General features: G+C 42.1%; 1 protein-coding gene across 1 annotated transcript; it reads right to left on the reverse strand.

Moving 5' to 3' along the window:
* Positions 1-635: 635 nt before the first annotated feature.
* Positions 636-20,917, reverse strand: SAMD7 (sterile alpha motif domain containing 7). Its single transcript, XM_009902409.2, has 10 exons — positions 20,762-20,917; positions 13,523-13,664; positions 12,407-12,533; positions 12,129-12,265; positions 10,949-11,027; positions 7,939-8,618; positions 6,391-6,512; positions 5,193-5,303; positions 4,005-4,291; positions 636-1,469 (listed from the first exon to the last, which is right to left on the reverse strand). The coding sequence occupies exons 2-9, from the start codon at positions 13,623-13,625 to the stop codon at positions 4,019-4,021; spliced, it is 1,632 nt and encodes a 543-aa protein (XP_009900711.1). The 5' UTR covers positions 13,626-13,664; positions 20,762-20,917; the 3' UTR covers positions 636-1,469; positions 4,005-4,018.
* Between the last annotated feature and the right edge of the window lie 4,980 nt (positions 20,918-25,897).

The raw sequence follows: 25,897 nt of genomic DNA on the forward strand, positions 1-25,897 counted from the left end.
TTGTGTAAAGTCCCTCTCCATTTCTCCTGTAGCCCCTTCAAAAACTGGAAGGCCTCCACAGAGCCTTATCTCCTCCAGGCTGAACAACCCCCACTCCCTCAGCCTGTCTTCACAGCAGAGGTGCTCCAGCCCTCTGATCATCTGGTGGGCCTCCTCTGGAACTTGGTCTTCTACATTAACTGCATCACTGTTAGAGACAAATACAGCAACAGATATTTAATGAAACATTTTAATGGTGCCACACGTATTAAAGTACATCATCTGCATCCCATTGTGATTTTGGTGGCATAGCAGAGGAGATGAATGCAGCATAAGTCCCAGAAAGTCATTAAGTTGCACATTCTGCCAGCTTTCCTAGGTCCTTGTGATTGCTAGCTACAGCCCTTTGCAGCTGGAGTAAATGCTAAAAGTCAAAACAGAACAAGTAGCAACTAAGAGTCAGTAAGGCCTCAGTGTTTACATTTAAACATAATTCCTGAAAACACTTCAAAATCTGAAAATCTGAGTCTGTCTCCTGATTCCATGTCTTGGTTTAATTTTTACTTTTTCTCTTTTTTTCATTCTCCTTGGAGGGTTTGTAGGAAAGAAAGCATTCATTACAAGTGGTGTTTCCTTAGAAAAAGAATCAGTGATATCTGTTGAGATAAATCCCTTTCCTCCCTATTTTGCTCTGCAGCTGTTTGCAGTTCAGGCCTTACTGCATTTTGGCTGCACTGGCACATCTCCCCTCTTCCAGTACAGGAAGCTGTGAAGTCATTCTTTTTGTCATTTTAGAAAGAAAACCCCAGTATTTGCCAAGGATCATACAGCTTTTTTAATTGCAGAAGTAGTACCAGACTGCAAAGTTTGCATCCTAGTTTTCTGTGCTTTTGGCATTGTTCATGTCTGAGCCAGGAAGAAATTCTTCCCCATGAGGGTAGTGAGGCACTGGGACAGGTTGTCCAGGGAAGTTTTGGAGGCTCCAGCCCTGGAGGAGTTGAAAAGCAGGTTGGATGCAGCCTTGAACAGCCCGGTCTAGTAGGAGGTGTCCCTGTGCATGACAGGGGCGATTGGAACTAGATGATCTTTAAGGTCCCTTCCAGCTCAAACAAGGCTATGATTCAATGATTCACAAAAATAGTCATCCTTTTCAGAACCAGATGGCAATCTTTCTTCCCTGGCTTATGTATTTCAAGTCATGCTCCTCTGCTGTTGCTTTAGAAAAACAAGTTCAGTCTCTTCAGAGGCCACTGGTACTTCCAGCCTGCTGGTTTTCTTTGTGAAGGGGTCGTTGATAACCTCCCGTGGCTTTGCAGCGACATCTCGTGGCCTCACTGACCTGGAAACGCGTCAAGAGATTCCTCTTCTAGGGTGGAGAAGGTCTCAAGTGAATTAAGTACTTCATACCATGAGGAGGTAGGAGACCCTTGGAAAACGAATTCATTAATTGTGTTTATTTAGACAAGGGACATGGTCAACATGATCAGCAACTGTACAAAAAAAAAAAAAAAGTAAAGTTAGAAATTGTTTAAAAATCTAAATACAATTCACAGATCACATCAGCTTGGAAGGGACCCTCAAAGGTCATCTTGTCCAACCCCCCTGCAGTGAACAGGGACACCTCAAACTAAATCAGGCTGCCCAGGGCCACAACAAGGCTGATCTTGAATGTCTCTCTGATCTTTGGTTTTTTTATGTCTTATTTTAAGAAGCACTTCTGCTATATAAAAATATTTTCTTTTCCCTCATGGTATATGAACAGCCTATATTAAAAAACCAAAACCCATAGTAGCTAAATCTTCTGTAAAAGGATAACTTTTTCTTTCTCCACTGTAACTAATCCAAGATATTACATGTCAAAGGAACAGGTGAAAACATTTCAAACAGAACATGAAATTTTTACATTGACAAATGTGTTTCATCCACTAAACATTTACATGACCAAATTCAACACAAAACTTTCCAAGCTGCCTTACTAAGTCTGAAAACCATGGAAAAAAATAATGTAGAGAAGTTAATGAAGAGATGTTAACACTTTTTGAAATTAACTGAGACAAAGTGAACAGCCAGTCCAAGGGTAGCGTTGCTATTGTACTTCTTTTAGACAGGCTTCTGGAGTTATATTTGAACTTTCCAGCTTCAGGTTCTAATTTTGCTTTGTTTTGAGCACTGTTTGAGCATTCAATGAAAAGCACTTTATATGAAAAACACCCACAGATGATGGGTAAGACAAAATCCTAACTGTTGGGAAAGACTCCCATTCTTTCACCAGATCACAGATGTGAAGGGCAGCACTTCACTTGGGAGGGGTTTACTTGAGGGTCTTTATGCAGCTTTGGAGTATTTTGCTACACACCACACCATGCTCTGGTGTTGGGCCTTACAGGATTTTATCCATGAACCCTAAAATTCTGTACTCACAGTATTTGGACATAGGTGCACAGAGCCCAAGGCTGCCACAACTGGTAGCAGTGGCAGTTTTGAGGCTCTTAGAGAGATATTTTTCTAGTTCAGAAGAGGAGTACTGTAAATATTTGCCCTTCTTGAGGCTGCAAACTTTGAACAGTATAGTAAGACAGACATATTAAATTGCTGTTTCAAACATCTAGTCTAGTGCACAAATATACCAAATATCTCAGATAAATTCTCTCAGGCTAAAGTAAAAGAAGTGCCCACAGTCTAAAATAGGAGAATGCTCCTTCAGCTCCTGTTTAAACATTCACCATCTAAATGGCAGGGGAAGTACCCAAGGCCACACAAACTAAACTAGAGAGACTAAAGTAGCAATAAGCAGCAGATCCATAATCTGTCAACTCTCAATTTACAGAAGTTAACTTTACAAAAAATGTTTGTGTGTCCTTTGAAGTAAAGCAATGTTCTTGCAAGGAGGAGAGTGGAAGAGGGCACTGTGGTACGCTGACTTCCAAAGCCCAAGTGGAAGAGCAGTGTGTGACTAAACCCCCAAAGAGGGACCAAAGATAATTCACACAGGAAGCACAATAAAATGCTGGAGATTTATCCCTAGCTAAAAACTCTACTGTGTGGTTCTTGTTTGCTGTGAGGTAATGAATCACCAGCAGCAGAAGGATGGGGAAATGTTATCTGTGCAGAGAATAGGGAGCTTTCAGGCTACAATTGGTGGGCTCTTCCAAAATGAAGAACACTGAGTGTGCTGCTGAGTGGAGGGCTTCCCAATTGCTTGCCCAGGTGAGCTCACTGCAGGGAGGGATTGGACTAGATGACCTTTAAAGTTACCTTACAACCTAAAACATTCTTTGATTCTATGATTTTGTGATTTTATGAACCATGTGGCTTTCAGCCTTCTGCCTGCAGGAACTCTCCTGTCCCAGCGACTGGCCTTCATGGCAGAGTCTGCTGATGCCTCCTCCTAAACAGCCCAGCCGTGCAATCACACAAAGCAAACTCAAGCCCTGTTGATAATAAATGCCTCAGAATAATGAAAACTGATGTTACAGAGGGATGTCTGTGTCCAGAGATTCATCCATGTGTCTCCTCTATAGTCTCCACACCCTTCCCAGGTACTTAGAAAGGCTCAGTTCTCCAATAGCAATAGGTTTAAAATGCTGAGTCTAGGATATATTTCTGTGCAGGTAATTCCATACTCTCCCAATGAATTCCATACCCATTTTCCACACACTTTTTGTTCAGCAGAAGTAGAAATCAGCCATGTGTGGAAGTTGTAACTGTTCCATGTAGTTCAGCAGAAGCACACTGTTAAGACAGTGCACTCTGTGTCTCTGATGGATTTCAGTGATGACACTGGACTTTGATGTAGAATTAAATTTACCTGTTAACTGTACTGGTGTTCTTTCAGTGAATTGCACTTGAAAGTAATTGCACTGTATTGTAACTGCGTTTTTGTAACACCTTTCAGCTCCCAGGCTTCCTCATGCTGCCTTTGCAGCATAGTTTGCTCAGCCTCAGTCACATGGAGGTTTTAGGCTGTGGCTATCTTCTCAAACACTTTGTAACTAGAAGTTCTTGTGTTACTAAAAACACATTACCTCCTGGATTTAGCTCAGCTTTTCTGGAAAGTGACCATCTGGTAGTCAGCCTGAGATCCAGCTGCATCACATGGATTCTCCCTGCTTTCAGAAATGATCTGTTCCACTCCTTTGGAGGTTTCTGGGTCCTGGGAGCAGGGACTGTCCATGGTATCACCACTGCTGTTGCACTGAAGAGGGGAGGCTATGTCAGAGGGCTGATCCGAGGCTTTGCCTGCAGTGGGTGGCAGAGGCATAGGCAGAGGAAGATTCATCATGTAGAAAATGTTGCCCAAACGTCGGGACACCTTTAAAGACAGAAGCAGAATTGCAGCAGTTGCTTCTTGCCATAGTGTTAAAGCCATTGAACATCAAGGTGACTGTCATGTAGCAATGCCAAAGACATCCAGGAATTCCCAACTGGCTCAAAGAGTTATCAGTAGTTAGGAAAAGTTTTCCCATTTTCCCTCTCTCATATTTTTCTAGGCTTAAGTTCTGGTGAAGGAACTTAGTAGTACTCAGCTTGGGAAGTGGCCCAGTGTGCTGGGACTGAAAGGAGGTTCCTCTTGTTCTCTAGGTGTTGTGGCATCCACGGACAGAGGGGTGGCAAACTGCCAGCCAGGAGCAGGGAAGGTGGTTTTAATGAGAGAACAGTGACATAGAGCAAGAGGTTAAGGAAAAGAACCAGGCAACAACAGAAAGAGTTGATACTGCTGGATCAATTTAAGAGCAGAAAACTTTAAACCTAGAGGGACAGCCTGTCCCTGAAACCTGTGCAATTCTAGACCTAGGAAGGTTGTGGAAACCTCTACGTGGTAGGTTTTAAAAGCCATGTTGGAGTAAAAGCAAGTATGTATCAGAGAAGTCCTTGCCAGCTAGGAAAGGAAAAGAGGAGTGAAATTGAGTTAATTCATCAAACATCTTTTCCATGTCCAGCCTCAGCCTAGTCTCTGGTGCTGTTGTATCCTGACTCCACTCTCTCTCTCAAACTGCCAGTCCCAGCCTGCCCTTAGTGTCTCACTGTGTGTTGTTGTAACACACAGAGAAGCAAAACCAAACTATGCTGGAGTAGTTTCTCCTGCTGTTATGGTAGTTACCTTGTCAATGAGAAGAAAATGTGGTTTAGTGTGGAAAATTTTCACCCTGTTAGCTTCTGAGTCTTTCACATGTCTGTGACTTGCCATCTGGGCACACGCTTAACAGTCATACCTGAGAGCGGATTTTTAGTGCCGGTCCAAGTTTTAATCCCATTGTATCCAGGAGATGTTCTTCTGTTAGCAGTGGGAGGGTTTCTCCATCAATAGCATGGTCTTTAAATATCTTAGGAAATGATAAAACACATCATGCTGTGCTAAAACAGACTGCATTGGTTATTTTTTATGCTTAACCCTGAGGCACAGACAGTGAAAGAAGGAAACATTAATTTTGCATTTATGTCCTCCCCACAGCATGTTCAGGTGTGTGGGTATCAGCACATTTGCCTGTGGCTTATCTACTTGTTCTTGGCAATGTTTCAGTGTAACTTGGTTCTTTCTATTCTTTAGGAAGTGAGCAGCATGCTGCCAAAGGAAGCATGGTGTTGATCTTACTAAGGTTTTACTACGAGCATACAAGATTTCAACCTCTTTGCTTGCATTTCTACTGATATTTCATCTTTCAAATGGAGTGATGTCTAGAAGAGCAGGACATGATGCCTATAAGAGTAGGTGGGTGATACCAACATCCAAGGATGCAAAATTGCTTTAATCTGTATAAAAATTTTGCATGGCACTTGGAGGGAAAGAAAAAAAAAAGATACTTTCCTTATACTGCTATTTTGCTGCTGGTCCTCCTGGAGTATGTCATGACCAGTGACTCCAAACTGCAGCAAAAGTCCACATAAATAAATAAGTCCTTATCAATATCTACAGGGAAGGAGTCAAGAGGATGGGGGCAGACTCTTTTCAGTGGTGCTCAGAGATAGGACAAGGGGCAGTGGGCACAAACTGGAACATGGGAATTTCCACCTAAGCATAAGGAAAACTACTACACTTTGAGGGTGTCAGAGCACTGGAACAGGCTGCCCAGAGAGGTTGTAGTGTCTCCTTCTCCGGAGTCTTTCAAAACTCATCTGGGTGTGATCCTGGATAACCTGCTCTGGGTTACCCTGCTTTATCAGAGAGGTTGGACTAGATGATCTCCAGAGGTCCCTTCCAACCCCCACCATTCTGTGATTCTCTGTAACCTCTCAGAGCATGGACTGGCTTCCCCTTTAAGAAGCAAGTGGCTTCATGTGATGAAGCACAATGGAAATGATTACTTTGTAAGTTGTGGCAAGCAGTTAACCTCTAGCATTTATGTTTGTTTGATGACTTTTAAATCTAGGTGGTCCTAAAGACCATGAAATGTGATGCATGTTTACAATCACCTGGGCATAATCTGAGCAGCCTGGGAGGCTAACGATGAAGTTGTATACATCATCGACAGTCCACTTGCGAATGTCTTCGATGGAAGAAATGTCTTCTCCATTCAGGATCAGGCCATGTGCTCCTTTGAGGGGAAACACAAGTGTTATGTTTGTAGAGCTTTGCTGGGAAATCAATAATTGTGAACATGAGAACTTCTACGCTTCTCCAGAAGCTAATCTGTTAACAGCAGTGTGTGGTCACAGAGAGATACAGGAGTCCTAGACAGCAAAGTCACCACATAGTCATCACCATCTGATTCTGGAGAGTTTTCTTTTGGTGGTTTCCGTGGTTTAATGCTGGCATTGCACATACCAGTCACTACACATACAAATCACACTACTTTACCCAATACTTTTGATTCCTTAGGCTTTACTGTTATTTTAACCTGACTAATATTTCAGTAGAACAGAATCAAGCCTTTGCTAGCCCGTAGTGCCTACTGTGAGCTAGATGGGCATCTAGAAGAGTTATGGGCAGAAGAGAGAGACTAGCTCAAAATTTCATTCAGCAGTTTTGTTTATTTTAATTGAAATTCCTTTTGCAGATGGAAACAATACTTAGAATCATAGAATCGTAGAGCTGTTGAGGCTGGAAGAGACCTTTGAGATCATCAAGTCCAACTGCTTGCCTGGAGCTCATAATATCACCACTAGTGCTAAACTACTACTGCTAAAACATGTCCCTAAGCACTACATCCACTTAATGTGCATTTCAGTGACATTGTTTAGTTGGGGACCTGTCAGTGTGGGTTAACAGTTGGACTCAGTGGTCTTAAAGGTCTTTTCCATCCTAAATGATTCCATGATTCTATGATTCTATATTTTTCAGTGATACAGTATGTCTTTGGTAGATGATCCAGCCTGTTCTCATTTCAGGTAATGGGAAGTTTTTCAGGGCTCATGCACTGGCACTGGTGCCTTTAACAAGGGCTACAATGCTTTAGAAACAATAATTCTTGCACAGTGGCTGGAGAGACCTGTATCTCAGGGATAAGTTTGCTCCTAAAGGAGTGCAGCATTTAAGGGATGCCTTGTCCTGTTTGACAAATGCACCAGGAGAGGAGAGAACATAACACCTTGAAGAGAATGGCGGAGAACCTTGAGTGCAGCAAAGCTGACAGCTTAGGGGTGACAAGTGTCTTGTCCCCAGGTACTGATACAAACACAAGGTGGTTTAGTACATGGCACAAGGCATTAGGACACTTAGGAATCTGCTTTGTGATTTTCTGCTGTGCAATTGCATTGTCCTTTCAAGTAAAACACTGCTACATAAGGTGCTGAAACCTCCCTTATGCAAGCAAGCAGTGCAGTTTGAAGGTAGGGAAGACCACTCTTTAGGTGGATTGAGCAGGTGATTACTGTTTGCATCACATGAATTTTACATTTAGTTGCCATGCCTCTATCATGCCAAAATTCTGCTTAAAAAGGAGGGAAGAAATGAGAGAGTAAGTCAATAAAAAATGAATATTTTCAACATGCCATTAACTGTAATCTGGAGGCTTGACAAACCTGAAGGTAGCAGTGGGTTGCTGGGTACTGGAAATCCATATGGTAATGCTGAGAATGGGATTGCAGAAGGGTACATGTACTTCTCATCAAAAGCAGCACAGGAGCTATTAGATTCCTTCTCATTTGTGTTGTTGCAGCTGTTGGTTTCAGTAGAGATTTCATGAGTAGCACAGTTCTTTCTCAAGCCTTGTTCAAACTCTTTACAGTTTTTGGCAACTGCGGATGTCTCTGTCTGGGTTTTGCTTTGTTCATGTTTGTTTGTTGGCTCCACCTCTGTTTCTTTCTTGTCTTCTTTCTCATCATCTGCTGCAGCTGCTGCAGGGTCCGTGGCTTTGTCATCAGCTGGGTTCTTTGTGCCATTGGCACTGCAGTCTGTGGATTTGTGATTCCCAGCTCTTCTCCCTGGCCGCCGTCCCCTCTCCCTTTGCAGAGTGCTGACTGGAGGGTATGGGCTGGCTGCCATGAGCATGGTGTTGCCATGAATTTCATCAAGGGTGGTCCGGTGGACGTACAGGTCGCTGGGAAGGTGGCCTTCAGGTAGTCTGTGCCTGCCACGGAAAGCAAGGGGACTAGCTGGCATCCCATGATAAAGGAAAGGCGCCTCCAGGCCCAGCAGCCCTTTCCGGTGAGCTTTCTCCATTTCTTTTTGCTGAAAAATAGCACTCATCTCCATTTCCATTCTAAGAGACACAGAGAACAAGCAGTTAGGGCTTCGCAGTTCCTTCATCACCTCTCTTTTTCCTTTTTTTTTGGTCTTTTTTTCCCTCCCCCAGCAGTAGAATAAAACTCAACTAATTGTGCAGGTAAGAATATTGCTTTTCTTCCCTCTCCCCTATTTTGCTTAGTGAGAGGTCACAAACTTCAGATGGAATGGCAAATGTGGCTGTATTTAATGTGCTGCCAGGTACATCCAGTTAACTAAAGGAAAGAGAAAAGCTTTCTTCTGTTTGATGCCTCTGGACAGTATTTCAGACAAAACCATTTTATTTGTGTTGGCAGTGCAGGCATTCTTGCAGTGATTGTGCTCACTTGGGATTTGGAAACTTGTCTGCAAGGTTATAAAGGTCAAAGACTGAAGAAAATAAGTGATTTACATTGCCCATCAGGAAATTATACTGAACACTGGGAATGGCAGGGATACTGTATGTGATAAAGGACTAGAATTGTATTATCTATGGAAGCTGTGCTTTCAGGGTAAGCTAATGTAAGTCTCTTGAGTAACTCTCCACAGTGCCTGATACCAGAGCACGGCTCTAGGAGTGTGAAAGGGTGAGATCCTGCTGGTGAGTGTTAAACTGATCTCCCTCTTGGTGGATAAAGCCAATGCTCCAGAGGCTGTGCCAGCTTCCAATCCCTGGCATTTCAGGTAGGAAGGGTTACCAGTGAGATTTGGAGAGTATGAGTAGTATGTGCCTGCATTGTACCAGCCTGTACTGCCATCAGCTTTCTCTGGAGCCAAGCTAGTGATCAAACAAATCTAGATCTCCACAGCTTCACCTGGAGCTGATAAATGGGTGCAGTGAGACAATCTACCAGAGTGAGCCCAAACAGAAATGGTTTAGCCTGCCTTTCTTGCTTGCAGGAGCTTTCAGTGGGACTTCTACATTATTCCTTGGAAAAGGGCTTGTGAGGGCAGCTGTATCTTTAAAGAGCACAAAGATCTGCCATGAGGGTAACAGGTCAGAGAGAGTCTGATTTTGAGGAAACTTCTCATTAATGTAAAATTGCCAAGGAAAACAGTCTGGGAAAAGGTATCTATTTAGCTGCTTGTTGTGTGGGGGAATTATATAACATAACATTCAGAGCCTTTCCATGCCTTCTTTTCATCTTTGCAACAACCTCAAGTTATTAATGTTCTGCTTTCAAAGACCCAGTGGAAGTGTTTTGTCTATGTACTGTGTCCTTGTACTTCTTGCCCAATTGTCATTGCTCACACACTGCTCTTGAGGTGGAGCGGAGAATGCTACATTCTTGACTACTCTCCTAGATAAGATTGTCTGTTCCCTGAGGACAGGCAGACCAGAGGATCACTGAGATTTGGTATGAGGCAGGCAGGTCCCTTGGAGATCAAGGGTTTGGGCCCAGGTGCCCAGCAGCACAGAAGATTGTTTGCTAACACCTTATTTCTATTGCCAGGGTGGCAAAAGACTGGGGTAAAAGGTTAACTCATGGATTTCCATGTTTTTCTCATGTTTCCCCCCCCCATTTCATTTGTCCTATGAAATGCACTGATAATGCAAGTCCTGTGCTTGGAGGAGTTCGGTAATCAGGCTTTTGCTGACTGAAGAGCTCAAAACACTTCAGCTGTAATTCTCTTGGGATGCCTACTCAGCATTTATCTGTTCTTTGCTCTCAGTTTTACTGAGGGGTGAGGGGTGCTGCCACTCATTACTGTGCCAAAGCCCAGTGCAGGAATGGTGGAGGTTTGGAGTTCCTATATGGAAATGGTGTGGCTGTGAGGGAAAGCACTGGTGGTTATATAATTAGCTGATTATACTGAACTGGTACAAATGGCTGAACTCTCTATAGTCACCCTGGCAGTCAGACTATTTGGTTAAACCAAGAAAGTGCCCTACCCTGGTAGGGTGGAGATGTAGCTATTCATCCCAAAGGCCTGGCTTTAGAGGTTTACAATGTTGTGTGTGATAGCACACAGCTGTGAAGTTTGAATTAATCTGACTTCTGGGAACTTTGGGGTGTTTGGATCCTGAGTTCAAGGCCTGGGGCTGAGCTTTCTAGCTTGTTTGTTTCTTTAACCAAGATGAGGGAGTTGCTTTTTTTTCTTGTATCATATTAAGGCTAAAAAGCAGAGTAGGGGCAAGCAGAAAGTTCAGTAGCTTCATGCTTTAAGAGATAGTTAAGGGCCCTCTGTTTCTCTGGGTGACTTAAAGAAGCATCTGGATCCCTGTAAATACAACCCTGACAAAAAGTCTGTGACTTAACAATTTCCAGCTGCCTTTGCTGCTCTAAGCCTTGCATGCACCTCAGAACAAAGCTTACTGTTGATTACCTGGCAATATTTTGCTTTTGAACCAGTTCCTGTCTTCTGGCCACAGCTTCCATGGATTCTGGTTGCAGAAAACTATATCCTTAAAGGGATAAAAACCCAAAATGTCAACTCTAAAATTCACTTTTTCCTCAAGCAAATGCACAACCCCCAAAGCCACACAGAGAGAGATTTAAAAGCTTTTAAAGATGTGAACAACATGCTTCACCAGGAAGCTGATATAACTTCAAGCTACATCCTGTTTGTGTTTGTTGCTTTGGTGAGAATGTGGAGCAGAAACACAAGGCCCAGCATTGGTGCTTGTAGGATCAGATCTGCAGTTAGGTATACCTGTCATTCTCCATAAAGGAGGGGTACAGCAGCATGGTGTTATTTGGTGACATGCCTTTGAAGTACACATAGCTGCTCAGAAAGTAATACTGCATGGCATCTAGACAAAGCAAACCAGCTCCTTCAAGACTGTTTTCAGTCTAGGTGCCATGTCATTTTAAATGACATTTCCTTTCGAGGGAATCTCTTATTTGAGATCCACTTTGGGGAGGGGAGAAGCTGAAGCCAGAAGCTCTTATTGATAGATCAATGTGGCATTGAGAATTCAATCACACAGCTCCCAGAAGGAACCTGAAGCTGTGACCTCCTTTGTCTAGAGTGCTGTGTAGTTTCTGAGCAGCTTGACATGTGTACCACACTTCTGTGGCCACACTGTGAAACTCAACCTTCTCCTTAGAGCTGTGCCCTGTAATTCTGAGCCTGGATTAAAAGGATTTGTAGTTGTTCTACCTGAGTAAAGTGGTGTGTGATACTATGATTAAAGAATGTGACTAGTAAAATAACCTTGAAACAGCCAGTGCTCAGATGTGAGCAAGAGTTAAATGTGGCAAAGTGACTCATTTGTTTAGCTACAGCCTTCTGTTAGGTGTGAAAATGCTTGGAAAATACAAAAAGGAGAGAATAAAAACATGCAGATTGTTTTGAAAACAGTGTATGTAACAAACGTGTGTTTAGGCTTAGACTGGCCCAGTTTAGAATCTGGCAGGCAGATTGCCTGCTCTTAGTGAGGCTCTTTTTCCAGGGCAAATAAAGGGTTGTTGACTGTTGATAAATCTCTGGAACACGAGTAGGTGCTGTTGGCTTTCTCCTTCACACACTCTCACTTCTCAGGATGCAGACAAGGCTGGCTTACCTGGGCCTGGGTACACGCGGTTGGACAGGATGTTTGGCATGTTTGCATGGGGTGGGACCGTGGGCCCGAGGTGGGATGTGATGTGGATTTGTCTTGGGTCAGCTGATGCCATCATTTCAGCTGAGGGTAACAGATCCCTGAGAGGACAAAAGTACAATCAGACATGTGAAGGACATTGTTTAGTTAAGAGTAATCTAATATCTTAATATACTCAGGTGCAGCACATGCTCAGTTACTCTTTAACTGCAGTGTTATAAGAGAGAAATGGAGCAAAATACCTGTCCACCAGTCGAGGCTCGAACTGGGAGGGAATGGCCTGCATTCGCTGCTGGCCTGCCCCCATCAGCTGCGGGTTCACTGCCATCAGCTGATTCCTCATTAGCATCTCCTGCCGCTGCCGCAGTTCTGACACAAAGCACACACAGTTCTGTTCTCAGTGTGGTAAATTGGGAAGTGATTCTCTCTGCAGTGCAACTTTAGCAGAAAAAAAAGAAAGGTTTTTCCTCCCCCCCCTCAAGTGCCAGCATTTGAATATGTCAGCAAGTCACACTTTTTATTTATTTTTTTTTTTAGCAGCAACAACTCAACCAAATTTGCACTGCCACCTTGACCGCTTTGTTTAAATACTGATACTACTCATGTAGGGTTATACAATCAAGCTGCAGTAAAAGTAAACAGGATGTGTACAGTCAAGGGTGCAAAAAGGACAATTTGCAATCAACAGTAATTTGTATAGCACTATGGAAAGGAAGAGAATAGCTGTGAATGTGAAGTTCTCTGCTTCAGAGAGTTTTCATTTCTAATCCAGTTGTATTTTTAGAAAAAAACCAAACTTATTAGTTGGAACCTGCCTTGTCATGAGACAGCAGCTCTAGAAAGAAGAGCCTGCAGTGGTGAGCTAGAACATCACAATGTCCAGCTATGGCTTTTTTCTGCTGAGTTCCTGTATGATCTTGCTTCAAGCTTGAGGAGAGCAGATTTAGACTGGATATTAGGAAGAAATTCTTTGCAGTGAGGGTGTTGAGACACTGGAACAGGTTGCCCAGGGAGATTGTGGATGCCCCCTCCCTGGAGGTGTTCAAGGCCAGGATGGATGAGGCCTTGAGCAACCTGGGCTAGTGGAAGATTTCTCTGCTAATGCCAGGGGGATTGGAACTAGATGATCTTTAAGGTCCCTTTCAACCCAAACCATTCTGTGAATCTATGAATCTGCAAATCTCTTGATCAAATTTTGGGTGCCAAGACTCATTTGTATTAACCTTTATTTACCTTAAGAGAAATGTTTCTCAGGTTACTCCAAAGATAAATCTGAAGACATTAAACCTGCTGGGGGCTGTTTTTTGTGTGTTGTGCATCCTACAAACAGCTATGCAGTTGGGTTTCTTCCTGCTTACCTCCTGCTGCCATGCCACTTGCTAAACGGTACAAGTGCTTTTCTTCTAGTGTTCCTTGTTCTCCCAGGATAGACATTTTCCTCATGTGATCTCGTGGGGTCATGCTGCAAGGAGACAGCAACAACTTTTCTGTGGTAAAGAACTGAAGCAGCAAGCCCAAAGAACAGTGTCAGACATTCAGCAATGCAAGGAACAGAGCAGGTTACACGAGTTACTTATCAGATAAGCAGGTGGTCCCTCTGCCAGTCACAGCCCTGCCCTTCAGCACTTGTGGATTGTGTTGGTTACCACATAAAAACTTTTGGGTTTCAGGATAATGTAAATGTTGCTCTTGTTTATACTGAGTTGTTCAGTGTCCTTGGGTCTTGGAAAGTCAGGATGTTGGGAAATACCAGCTTCTCAGAAGCATGTAATTAAGCCAAAGTCTTTTGCCTGCAGCCCTGAGAACAATTATGTGCTCATACTTGGGCAGGCAGCTTTATTTGGGAATTCTAGTAGTTTGGAGCCCTGTCTACTGTAAACTAAGTGAAACAGATGGGAAGCAATGGTAGAAACAAGCTGTTCCAAATGACATCAGCCCCTTAGAACTGCCAAATAAAGTAAAATAGGTACAAGAACATGCTTTGCAGTGAGAAAAACAGTGATAAAAGCAGTGAGGCTCAGATTAATTATCCATATATGTACAGGTAAATAAAAGCCAGATGAAGAGTAGAAATCTAAACTGAAAACTAAACCACTACCAAATACAGCTGAACAGCTGTCATTGAGATGGATTGCATCAGCATTTCTCAGTCTATCCAAATAGCAGGTGACTAGATTACAAATCATCCTGATACCTGGAGAACACTTAAAAGCTATCCTTTGTAGGAGGCTTTAAGTGTAGGGGTTGGCAGAGGGAGCAGGCTGGCTCTAAAGGCATCAGGAACATCTGAATGTGAATTTCACCATAGATTTGCACAACTTTTTTTTCTTTTCAGTTGAAGTTAATGAGTTAAATTTTCTACCCCAATAGCTCTAATGAAATAGGTTCTTTCTCTCTTCCGAAAGATGTAAGATGTAGTGCTTTACTTGATATGGTGAAGACACTTGGCCTCAGCCTTGAGTTTTCTGCAAGATGGATAAGTTAGTAATTTCAGCCACTCAGACTGAGAACAGAGACTACTTGGACCATACCACCAGTGTGCCCTCAAAATAAAAACTTCAGGTTTTCCTGGAAGCAGACAAGCCTGCCAAATCTGAGAACAGCAGCATGTCCTTTTTTCCTGATGTGTATATGAACATGTGCTACTGGATATGTTTCCATTTGCCGTGTTCTTTTTCTTTCTTCCTTTCTTCCTTTCTTCTTCCTTTCTTCTTCCTTTCTTCTTCCTTTCTTCCTTCCTTTTCCTTTCTTCCTTTCTTCCTTCCTTTCCTTCCTTTCCACTTTAGACTTAAAGCGGTTTAGGGTCCTGGGTGCTTCATGAAGAGCATTTGAGCTGCCAAAGTGCTTCTGAGCTGCTAAAGCATTTTAAAGCTCAGTACTAAAGCGATTTAGCGCTGAACTAAACTTTACAGCAGCTCAAAAAATAGATGGCAACTGGGATGATGGTATTTGCCAGGCCATATTGGTGAGCCATTTAGGTGATTTCTTTCATGGATGAGTGGCTCTGTATTAAATACTCTGGAAAACAACTCTGCAGTTTTAAACTTAATCTTAACTTACTTACAGCCTGACCTTTGCCTTGTGCAAAGAGACCAGAGAATACGAAGGTGCAAAGCAACCAGAGGAGTTCCAGATAAACAAAATGGAAAACCCAGCAAGTTTTAACTCTTTAGTAAATCAGAGGGAAAAAAACCCAATCAAATGAAAAGCCACCAACTGGACCAAATTTAAATGCTGGTATTAACACTATCAAAGTCTTGTCTGCTGGGTGACTGCCAACATGTGCCATTGTTTGATTTTAGGCAGTGCTAGAATGCTTCAGTCCTCTGCTTTAATCACAGTTGTGAATGCACTTTGTTCTGGGGAAGTTGCCCCACTGTGGGAAAAAAGACATACAAATAGAAAACACTTAACTTTACCAGGCCTACCCAGATCATCATCTACGCTTTCTCTGTTGCAGTAAGACCTCTCACACCCATGATTAAAATTATTTGGTTACAACTTTTAATTGTAGAATCATGGAAAACCTAGTTGGAAAAAACCTACCTATTCTCACCCAAATCTGACACCTCCGTGTGGGATCTTGTTTGCCCTGCCCATCCTCGCAGACATCTACCAACAGTCAAGCAGCAGCAATTGTTAGAAACCAGTAGCACCAGTGCCACTATGGTCATACTTTCCCAAAAGGAAAAGGAACCTGGATTTTGTGTTGAATGTGAAATGTGTTATAGTTGACAGGTAGCCTCTTTCCTGGCCTCCTTTCACAGCTGAAGCAGAAACTATTTAAGACATTTCACAGCATGAGACTTTCTTTCAACTGCTTGAATTTTCACTGAATGTAGGGTCCCAAGTACAACAGCATCCACAGTGGAGCTGATCCATGTTTATTTATAGATTATTATCCATGAGATGACCAAGATTCACAGAGCATCACTTCAGGCAGCAATCCCTTCAGGCCACATGCATCACATAACCAGCTTCTTGCAGAGGCAGACCAGGTGGTCTGTTGTTTGAACATGGAAAAGACATAGCATTGAGAAAATCATGGAATAATATGACTTGAAAGTTCCTTGGTATCCTCTTCCCCTAAAGCTGCAGCTTATTGCTTCCATTGACCCAGTTTTTGAATCATCATGAGCCAAAAGGAGGGTTTGATTCCTTAATGAGGTTTCATTAGAGTTGCTCCATGAAGTCATTCTGTTTGGTCTTTAAATTAGTGTGCCAGTCAATCCTATCTAACTTAGCTTGGATTTCTTCACAGCTACAGAAAAACAGTTTTGGTATTTGTGGTAGAAGATTTCAGATCCTATTTCCAACAAAATTCTAACTATTTTCCCTGGCTGAACATTTGAATATCAATATGAAGTTAATCTTACTTCAGTAGGGTTTACACCATATTGACCCATTTTGTTGTGTAAGTCATCTGCATTACATTACTCATTTCTTTCCCTGAATTTCATGTTCAGGGAAGTATTGAATTGATTGGGTAGGATAAATAGTTAGCTTAATAACCTAATATAATGACTTACTTAGCTGGGGCTCTGACTTGCAGGTCAAATTTAAGGTACATAAGGTTCATACTATTTCCACAAAAACTGGCATATTACAAGCCAACATCAGGCAAAAAAAGCTCTCTGTTGGACCAGGGAAAGTACACTTGTGATACATATATTAGCTGGGATTTGAGAGGAGCTCAAAATCTTGCATCAGGGCTCATATAAATTCATACACACCAGCTGTCCAGTGTTACATTCATATATGGCTCTTCTCTGATCCTATTGCACAAATCCTGGCTGTACAGCACATTACAGGGATGAAGACAAGTTAATCTCTACCTTTAGAGTCTTACCCTCAGCAAACCCTTCTTGGCAGCAGGCAGAACCACTCACCCAGTACTAATTCTGTCCAAATTTATTAGATGAGAAGTAGCAAGACATGAACATCATGAACCAGAAGCATTTGCAAATCTAATCATGCTGTATGCAGTTTCCAAATGTCCCTAGCAGTCTGTATATCTATACTATTCATTACATTGGCAAAATGCAGTGTAGTCTTACACATAACAGAGACTTGGTGGAAAACTTAGGGTTTTGGTTAAATGCATGAAGATTTCCTTAACTAATCCTGCTTTTGTTTACATCAAACACGTGGAATTAGCATTTTGAAGAGCAGTTTTTATGCAGCTGTAGTGGCTGCATGGACTGTTTGGAAGAAGCTGAGTACTGTTTAAAATACTCAGGTAAATCTGTCAGAGAATTCAGTTAAATGTGGTATAAGCATATATACATGTTTATGAGTGAAATCTGTGAATGAACCCATAAATAGTGTCTTTCATTTCCATTGGCTCCCTATTCAGGAGAAAAAAAAAGATTACTTGAGAAATCAGGTGCTATTGCAAAAACTAGATAAAGATCCCAATATTATTAATACTCTAATGTTATTACCTGTAGCATTGAGGGTTCTAGCCCTCAGCCTATGCTAGGAGACATAAAGGTAGAGATTGAATTTATTAAGGAACCCACAACCAGAGAAATAAATTACTTTTGGAAAGCAAGAAAGCAATTATACCAACATTATGTCATAGAGGAGAACGAAATATGTCTTGTTAATTGGGGTAAGGTACTACTGGAGAGGCTGTAGGGCTAAATTCTAATCCTGGATACGTGGGCACAGACTGCTCAGAGACTGAGATTAGAGTGTAATCCTAAAACTGGATTGGGAACGATACATTCCCTAAAGAGAGGAAAATAACTATATTTACACTGCATGTGTCAGCCAGCTGAGTTTGCAGTGCATGCCTCTACACCAGCACCAAGGCCTGGGTGGTTCATCCCTTTGAGCTGGCTAATTGGCAAGATTGCCAGCAGCTTGCCACTCTTTTTTTTTTCTTTTTTAAACCACACCAGTCTCAGAAAGAGATCCAGGCTCAGTTTTGGCAAAGCCAGGCCTTCAGGACCTAAATTAGGTTCACAATTGCATTGCATCTTGTTCCCACTGGAGTGGCTGAGGGAAGAGGAAGCTGTTATTCCTGTGTGCCACTAAGGCGACAGTCATCTTATTGCATCGACTAAAACCAAAGGTGGAGATGCATTGTACTGAGCACAAACACACAGCAGGAGCCCTCAGAGCCTACTAGGTGAGGCAGACAGATGGTGGAGCAAAAAGAAGCCATCTTGCCATTTGATATGGCTTTGGAGGCACTGAGACACAGGGCAGTGAGCAGCTGAGGTGGAAATTGTGCTCAGCATTTCCCCCCTCTCAGCTGAGTGCTGTGACCACAGGACTGGTTTCTGCAGAATCACAGCGCTAATATTAGTAATTTGTATTTGTGGCAGCACCCAAAGGCTCCAGCTGGGATCCCACTGAGTGCTGTAACTGTGCCTTTAAAAAACCCTAAGTTAAATAACTAAACAAGTACTAAGGAAAACAGGGATTGTAGCCCAAAAAAGTGTGTGTGGGCACATGTGTGTATAACATTGTGCACCCACCCTGCATCCTGACAAACTGGCACATGGAGAAGCTGTTTACAAGGGATGGGTCTCTCTATGACATCAGTTACATACAGAGATAAAAGCATGATGTAATTTGTTTTCCTTGTGGATTTATTTCATAATTAGGGATGACACATGAAACATTATGCTCTTGTCTGTGGTCCTTTTAGAAGCCTAAAGATTGCAAAATGGGGCATAAGAGGGATCAGTTAAAGGGAAACTGATCTCTGTGTTTCTTACTTCTCAATATTTTTTACTTTTAGAGCATATAAAGTAAGCTTTTTCTCTTTGTTTTTAAATGCCAGGGAAAAGCTTTCTGATAACTGAGGAGCAAGGCTGATATTTCCAAATGAAGTGTCACATTTTAGTGGGATTCGTGTCTGTGCAAATGCCAACACTCTCAGTACTGAGAGAAACCAGGTAGTGGAAAGAGGAATGGGTTTTAGGAAGGCTATTTTAATTTAATTTAACAACTCTCTAACTTCACTGGCTAATGAAGTTAGTTAGAAAACTTGTGCTGAATCCTCAGTACCTTCCCGCTTTCAGTCAGCATATTAAATATTGCAACAGTATCCCCTGGACTTCCCCAAATCCTCTGATCTTCTGACAGAAAACTGCCTTTGATGTGTCTTACACTCCTAAGGTAGAACAAGATGGTGTGGGGTTTTATCATTAATTATTTCAGGTTAGCTTTCTTCATTACAAAGCAGAAGACAGCACACTTTAAGCTGAAAAATATCTGCCAATGTATTAAGATAAATGTTAAGTTATAGATGCCAGATAGTGAACCCACTGTCATTTTCTGTTGTATTTCCAACCACTGTATGAAGTCACCATGTTTAAGACAAACCTTTTCTCCTTGTGAGATAAATGTGTGAAGGCACACACCTGATCCTGTAAACAGACCCAGAAATCTGCATCTTGAGCAGACTGAACAATTTCAGCTCCAGTTTGCATGAGCAGACCAGGGTAAAATTATTTGAGTTAGAATTCCCTTTTTCTCCCTTTCTGGGACACCAGAGCGGCACAGAAATTTACGTAGTCTGGAACTGAGGAGCTTGAAATTTTAGCTCTGAAGGCAATGCAATTTGCCCAAGCCTTTCTCAGTCTGCAGTTAATTCCACCCACATCTGAGATAATAAGATGTAAGGAACCCTCACCACGTTATGATGTTATTTTTGCAAAATGCATCACACTGCACACACTGGTGTTCCTCCAAGCTGCTGCCACTGGGTCTGTTACAATGGCTGTGCACACAAACAAATTTTGAATTAGTCTAGATTAGTAGATATACCTAAACCAGCCAAATCTGTCTGTGTGATGACAGCCTTGATTAATTTTGATTGCACACCAGTTTGGTAAATCCAGTGTTCCAGGAGGGATCTGTGAAATACTATACTTATAAAGACATAAATTAGCACAAAGACTATCTATATCTATCTATATCTATCATCTCTCTCTCTTGTCTCTACTACTCTATCTCTATCACTATCTCTATATCTATCTATCTATCTAATCTCTGTCTCTATCATTTCTACCTCTATCATCTCTATCTATCTCTCTATCTCTATCTCTATCTCTATCTCTATCTCTATCTCTATCTCTCTCAACAACTAATTAACTTGTAAGCACATTCTGTTATGGTTAGACAGGACAGTAACACATTTGTGCACATACATTAGCAACCCAATCTATATCCAAATGCTGACTATGCGGTCACAAACCTTCCCAAAGGTAAAAACCTCCACTTGGGCAATAGATTTTGTAATGCTTCTGAAATGATGGAGTTGATGTCATAAGAAATCCAGGGTTTGCACCTGAATGTGCAGAATTATTTATCCATCAGACATGTAGCAGATTGCTGAGAAATCAGAACATAATTAATCACATACTTCACAGTTTCTGTATCACCCCTGCCAACTCCCCAGTTTACTCCCTCCAGTCCAGTCCTGCTCTTTCTTAAACACCATGAAGAAGTCTGCTTTGATCTGTGAAGTTTCTTTCCTAGCAAAGTCTGAAAATCCCAACACCTCTTGCTAGTGCTCAGCAGCTGTTGCATCACCATTTACATTAAGAATGATAACTTTTCATTTCATGTATACTTACATCTATTGTGAAGACCTTAGTTTGGGGTGAAATGAAGACACCATGAGCATCCGAGAGTATGTGCCTTCACTATAAGTCTTCCTTTCGAGCTGCCTCAGTAATGTGATTGGCAGCTTTTAAAACACATCAAGATTAACATGTCAAAAACTGCCTTAACTAACGCTGACTTTACTTTAAATACAAATTGAACTTATCTTGATTAGCCCTCATCCCTGCTTCTAAGCCCTACCCACTCTGACATCACAAGCCCTTCTCCAATACCATCCCCTAACTGGGCTGTAAAAACATAATTACAAGAAGAGCACTGCACTGATCTGATAAACCTATTTCACATTTAACCTGCTAAGCTGTTGTTAGCTTATAAGATGCTTGGTGCATTCACTTAAAATCTTCCTGTTCCAACACGAAATATGAGAGAAGGTTGCCGATTGTCTAGCTCTCACACATTGTGTTACCTATTTATACTGGGTTTCAGCAGGGGTGTAATTCTGTCTGTTGGCAAGCAGCTACCCCAGAACTGTGTTATCCCAGAGCTGTGTATCCGATTGGATTGGGAGGAACCAGAAGATGGAAATCCTGTTAAGCATATTGTGAGGCTAACAGAGGGATCAGATGGTTATACTGCTCAAGCTGGCAATTTACTCTTTAATTCTCACTGTCAGTGAGTTAGCTCTCAGAATGAATGCCTAGGAAATGGCAGATTTTAAAATGTCAGGGAGTGGCTAGCTTCTTCTAACACCCATGTGAGCTGATGGGGCAGCAGGGTGGATGTCTGTCAGTCCCTTACTCACCTGCCTGAAGCTGCAACAACAAAATCTTGCCCCTGCTCCTCTCTCAGATGCCAACACCACACCTAAAGCTGGGGAAAACGGACTCATTCCTATTGAACATTGCTTGCAGGGAAGTGTGATCATTAGCAAAGGGATGTAATTCTTCTATAGTTCAGCATGTCCTGACAGAAAACAGGCTATTTTAAAACAACACAACACAAAATACAGACACAGTGTCTAAGGTGGGATTGTTTGTAATTTTTTAAAAGTGATTGTAACTCTCTAAAGAATTTTGTGTTATTTTGTTTCTTCTTTATATATATATATATGTGTGTATATATATATAATTTTTTCTTTAAGTGATTGTGACCCTATTTTTGTGGTAAATGCTATCATGGTTATTTTGCTTCTTCTTTATATTATTTTTAGGGTTTTGTTGAAGTGATTGTGACTCTAAATATTCTTTTTGTAGTAAATGCTATCATGGATATTTTGTTTCTTATTCTTTATTATTTTTAGTATTTTTTTTTAAGTGATTGTGACTCTCTAAATATTTTTGGTAGATAAAGCTAATTTTTTTCTTCTTCTTTATAAGAAGGAAATCACCCCCAAAATAATTAAAAATAAATAATTCAATACTGGCTCTGAAAAAAAAATGAATTTTAGGACTACCTTTGGGGAGAAGAAAAAAAAAAAAAGAGAGACCAGTTAAAATAACCTGAGACCAATTTTCCTGTGCTTGTCCAAATCTGTGCATGCAGGCAGACAAGGAGTCAAAGGAGCAGTCTAGGCTTAAGGATAGCTTTCAGCTTGTCTTCAGTCCCCTTGGTTTGTAGCTGTATACAGAAAGCTGTGCCCTGAAATGTATTGAATAGATGCTGTTTGGGAAAGAGTTCCTCTGCTGGGATGTTTTAGGATTGTCTGGGTGAGGCAGAAGCTAACATTTTGTGAGGTGTGGGATTGCCCAGATAAATGAAAAGCAAAGCATCCGTTTCTCATCGGGGGTTTTGGTCCATGTGAATCACATTGCCGGAAAACCACAAGAAGTTTAATACCAGGAAAATTTACTTCCTGAGGTAGAAACAAACCCAGCAATATAATAAGGTTATATATTTATTTTTTTTTCCTGCTTTTCCCAACTGAGGGAAGTTTGGAGAGAGAGCACACTGCTTTGCAAGACCCCTGGCATCTAGCCTTTGGTTTGGTTTCTGGCACAGGAACAGAATTGCTGTGTGCTGTAGTGAAGTGTGACAACCACAAGCCATAAAGATGTTTTAATGGTCCCTCTGCAGAGGAGATATAGTTGTTCATGACTGGATTTTACAGGCATCAGGCAGGGTTGTGTTTCTGAATCATGCAGTTGACTGTGTGTCTCTCAGCAGTCCTGTTTCTGCTGATCATCTTCACCAGCAGGAAAAAGTGGCAAAGCAGCAAAGGGAAGAGAGAGAGAGAGAAGGACAGAGGAGATGAGTTATGAATAGACCAAAAAAATGCAGAGTACATCAAACTGATCTGGGCCTTGGTCTGTCAGTACTCAGAGAGGTGGTGGAGTCACCATCATTGGAGGTGTTTAGGAGGAGACTTGATAGGGTGCTTGGTTGCATGGTTCAGTTGATTAGGTGGTGTTGGATGATAGGTTGGACACGATGATCTTGAAGGTCTCTTCCAACCTGGTTTATTCTCTTCCCTTCCCTTCTCTTCCCTTCTCTTCTCTTCCCTTCTCTTCTCTTCCCTTCTCCTTTCTCCCACTGTTAGTTGAGATGGTTTAGAATCATGTAGTTCCATGTCATCCCCTTGGCATGGAGGAATCTGAGAGTGGGGAAACACCAATACTTGGGTTCTTCTGTGTGAAGAGGTAACTGTAGCCTGACACCTCCCACCCAGTGTCTCCTTCCTTGTTTCCCCTAAAAGATTTAAGCTAGAATTGTGTGCCCACAACTGGTGTGGGCAAGGAATGCAGTGGTCTGCTTCGTGGGTTGGGTGGTCTGTGACTGGTAGGCTGCACATGCCAAGAATGATCTTGAGCAAGAAGTGATGTCTTGGACTGCTGGGATATGAAACAGTCACTGGACTCTGGGATGGCACAGCTGGTTTGGAAACACACAGGATTTTGCCTTTGGGTTCACTCACAAGAGATGGAAAAGTAGAGAAAAGAATGGGCAAGGCTGTGTGTCAGTGTCACTGTAATCATCTGATGTCCTGGGTATGTCTCTTAAGCTATAGCACTCCTTGAGAGTTCAGAATTTTCCCAACTCTTAGCCCTTTGCTTGGGCACATGCGCATGTTTGCTTGTTTGGGGATTTTTTTCATTAGCCCATGTATGGATTTAGGGTATTTCTGGATGTGGAAAGGCAAATCACAACTGCATTGGTAACACTCTGAAGAAGAAAGCTGTTATGTAAATACTCTTTTTTTGAACCAACTTTTGCAATAACAGCTAGAAACACAGGGATTGAGTTGCTGCTGTTTAGGATGACCCTGAAAATACTTTACAATCAGCTCATGTATCAGTGTAAACTTGCTTCCTCTGGCAACACATACTCAGGTTGAAGTTCCACAGGATGTAAGGAGGAGTTTTGCTGAACTATCCAGAGCCATTGTACCAGATGGTACTGTATGGAAGTAACACTGATCCTTTGACTCTGTTGATTTCTAATTAGGTTTCTAGTAATTAATATAGTTTGCAGGCCTTGCATGAACTCTGCAGATTACCCATTGGTGTAAATTATTAACTGAAAGGGGATTAATCCTGACAGGAGTTCAACCAAAAAGAATTTTCCAGACTGAAGAGCTTCTCCATCAGATTTGTGTATTGCAATAGAGAATTAAATGTTCAGTTTGTATTTGTGTAGTTCTCTTTAAAAAGGAGTAACTTGCTACCAGGGTTAAAAATATCTGCATCGTGGATATAAATCTATTTGCTGTGATATAGATCTTTTAGTCATGCCTGTTATGGAAATCAAAATGCAGGTTCAGTATGAAATAGTAACTGGAAAAAAATCTTCTTAGCATTGCTATTGTTTTACAGTGGGTAAGGGAAATTCTGCCTTTGAGGGAAGAAAATATGGTTTAGAATGCTACAGTTCATGTTTAGCAGCTCATGCTGGTATGAAGGGGGCCCACAAGAAGGCTGGGGAAGGATCTCTCAGGATATCAGGTAGTGATAGGACTAGGGGGAATGGAATGAAACTGGAGATGGGGAGATTCAGGCTGGACGTGAGGAGGAAGTTCTTCACCATGAGAGTGATGAAGCCCTGGAATGGGTTGTCCAGGGAGGTGGTTGAGGCCCTTAAACACTGGAGGTGTTTAAGACCAGGCTGAATGGGGCTCTGGCCAGCCTGATCTAGTGTGGGGTGTCCCTGCCCATGGCAGGGGGGTTGGAACTAGATGATCCTTGTGGTCCCTTCCAACCCTGACTGACACTATGATACTATGATATGTAAGGTTGAAATTCTTGTAACTCTTATAAATCAGTGGCAACAGGGGCTGTCAGACACCTCTGCTCATGACCAGTTCGTCCAGCACATGCACCTGGGGATTGTCCTGCCATGTGTGCAGCCCCTTCAGCTCAGGCAGAGCCCAGCTTTGCATCCTGGCACCAGTCTTTCATAAATGTACTTATTGTGATGTCTTAAAGTGTAAAAGGCCAATGAAATGTCAAAATCTGCCTTACCCTTTCCACTCAGGAAAAGTCTCACCAAGTTCAAGGTTCCTCAGAGGTGGATGTGTATCTGAACCCAAGGTTTTGGCTGGTTTTGTATGTTCTCAGTGCCTATTCAAACCCCTCCTGTCTATGCCTGTATATAAATATGGAATGAGGGGGCTGGATTTAGTTTTCATAACTCAACGAAGTTAATTTTAAACTTCACTCCCAAGCTGCCTTGGGAACTATTGTAGACTGATGGGCTCTTAAAATCAGGAGGGTGAATATTTATTTTGTGGGAAATGATGAGGATACTCAGATACTTTGGACCAAACTGAATGCTCAGGCATGCACACTGATCTCAGTGCAGCGAAGGCTGCAGTGAGTTTACTCCTGGGAAGTGCCAGTGTGGCACAGTATTTCTGAGAGTATCAGAAAAAGTATTTACCTGGATGACAGCATAGTGCTGAGCTCTACGTAGAAGCCCAAGCTATGTTTCCTAACCTAGGTTCTGCGGAGCACTTCCCACTCATGAGTGCAGCTTCATCTCTTCATTCATCCTCAGGGAATGGTCTGTCCTGTGTGCAACCTCTTCTGAAGGTTTTTGTCTGGCCCTAAAGCAAATCCATACTTCTCTCTGAATTCCTGGATGGAAAGAGAGTCCACATCAAATCAGTGGATGACACAGATCCTGTGGCACTGCCAATGTGTCATCAGTGCCAG

This window comes from Dryobates pubescens, chromosome 13 (genome assembly GCF_014839835.1).
Source record: "Dryobates pubescens isolate bDryPub1 chromosome 13, bDryPub1.pri, whole genome shotgun sequence".
Classification (NCBI taxonomy): domain Eukaryota; kingdom Metazoa; phylum Chordata; class Aves; order Piciformes; family Picidae; genus Dryobates; species Dryobates pubescens.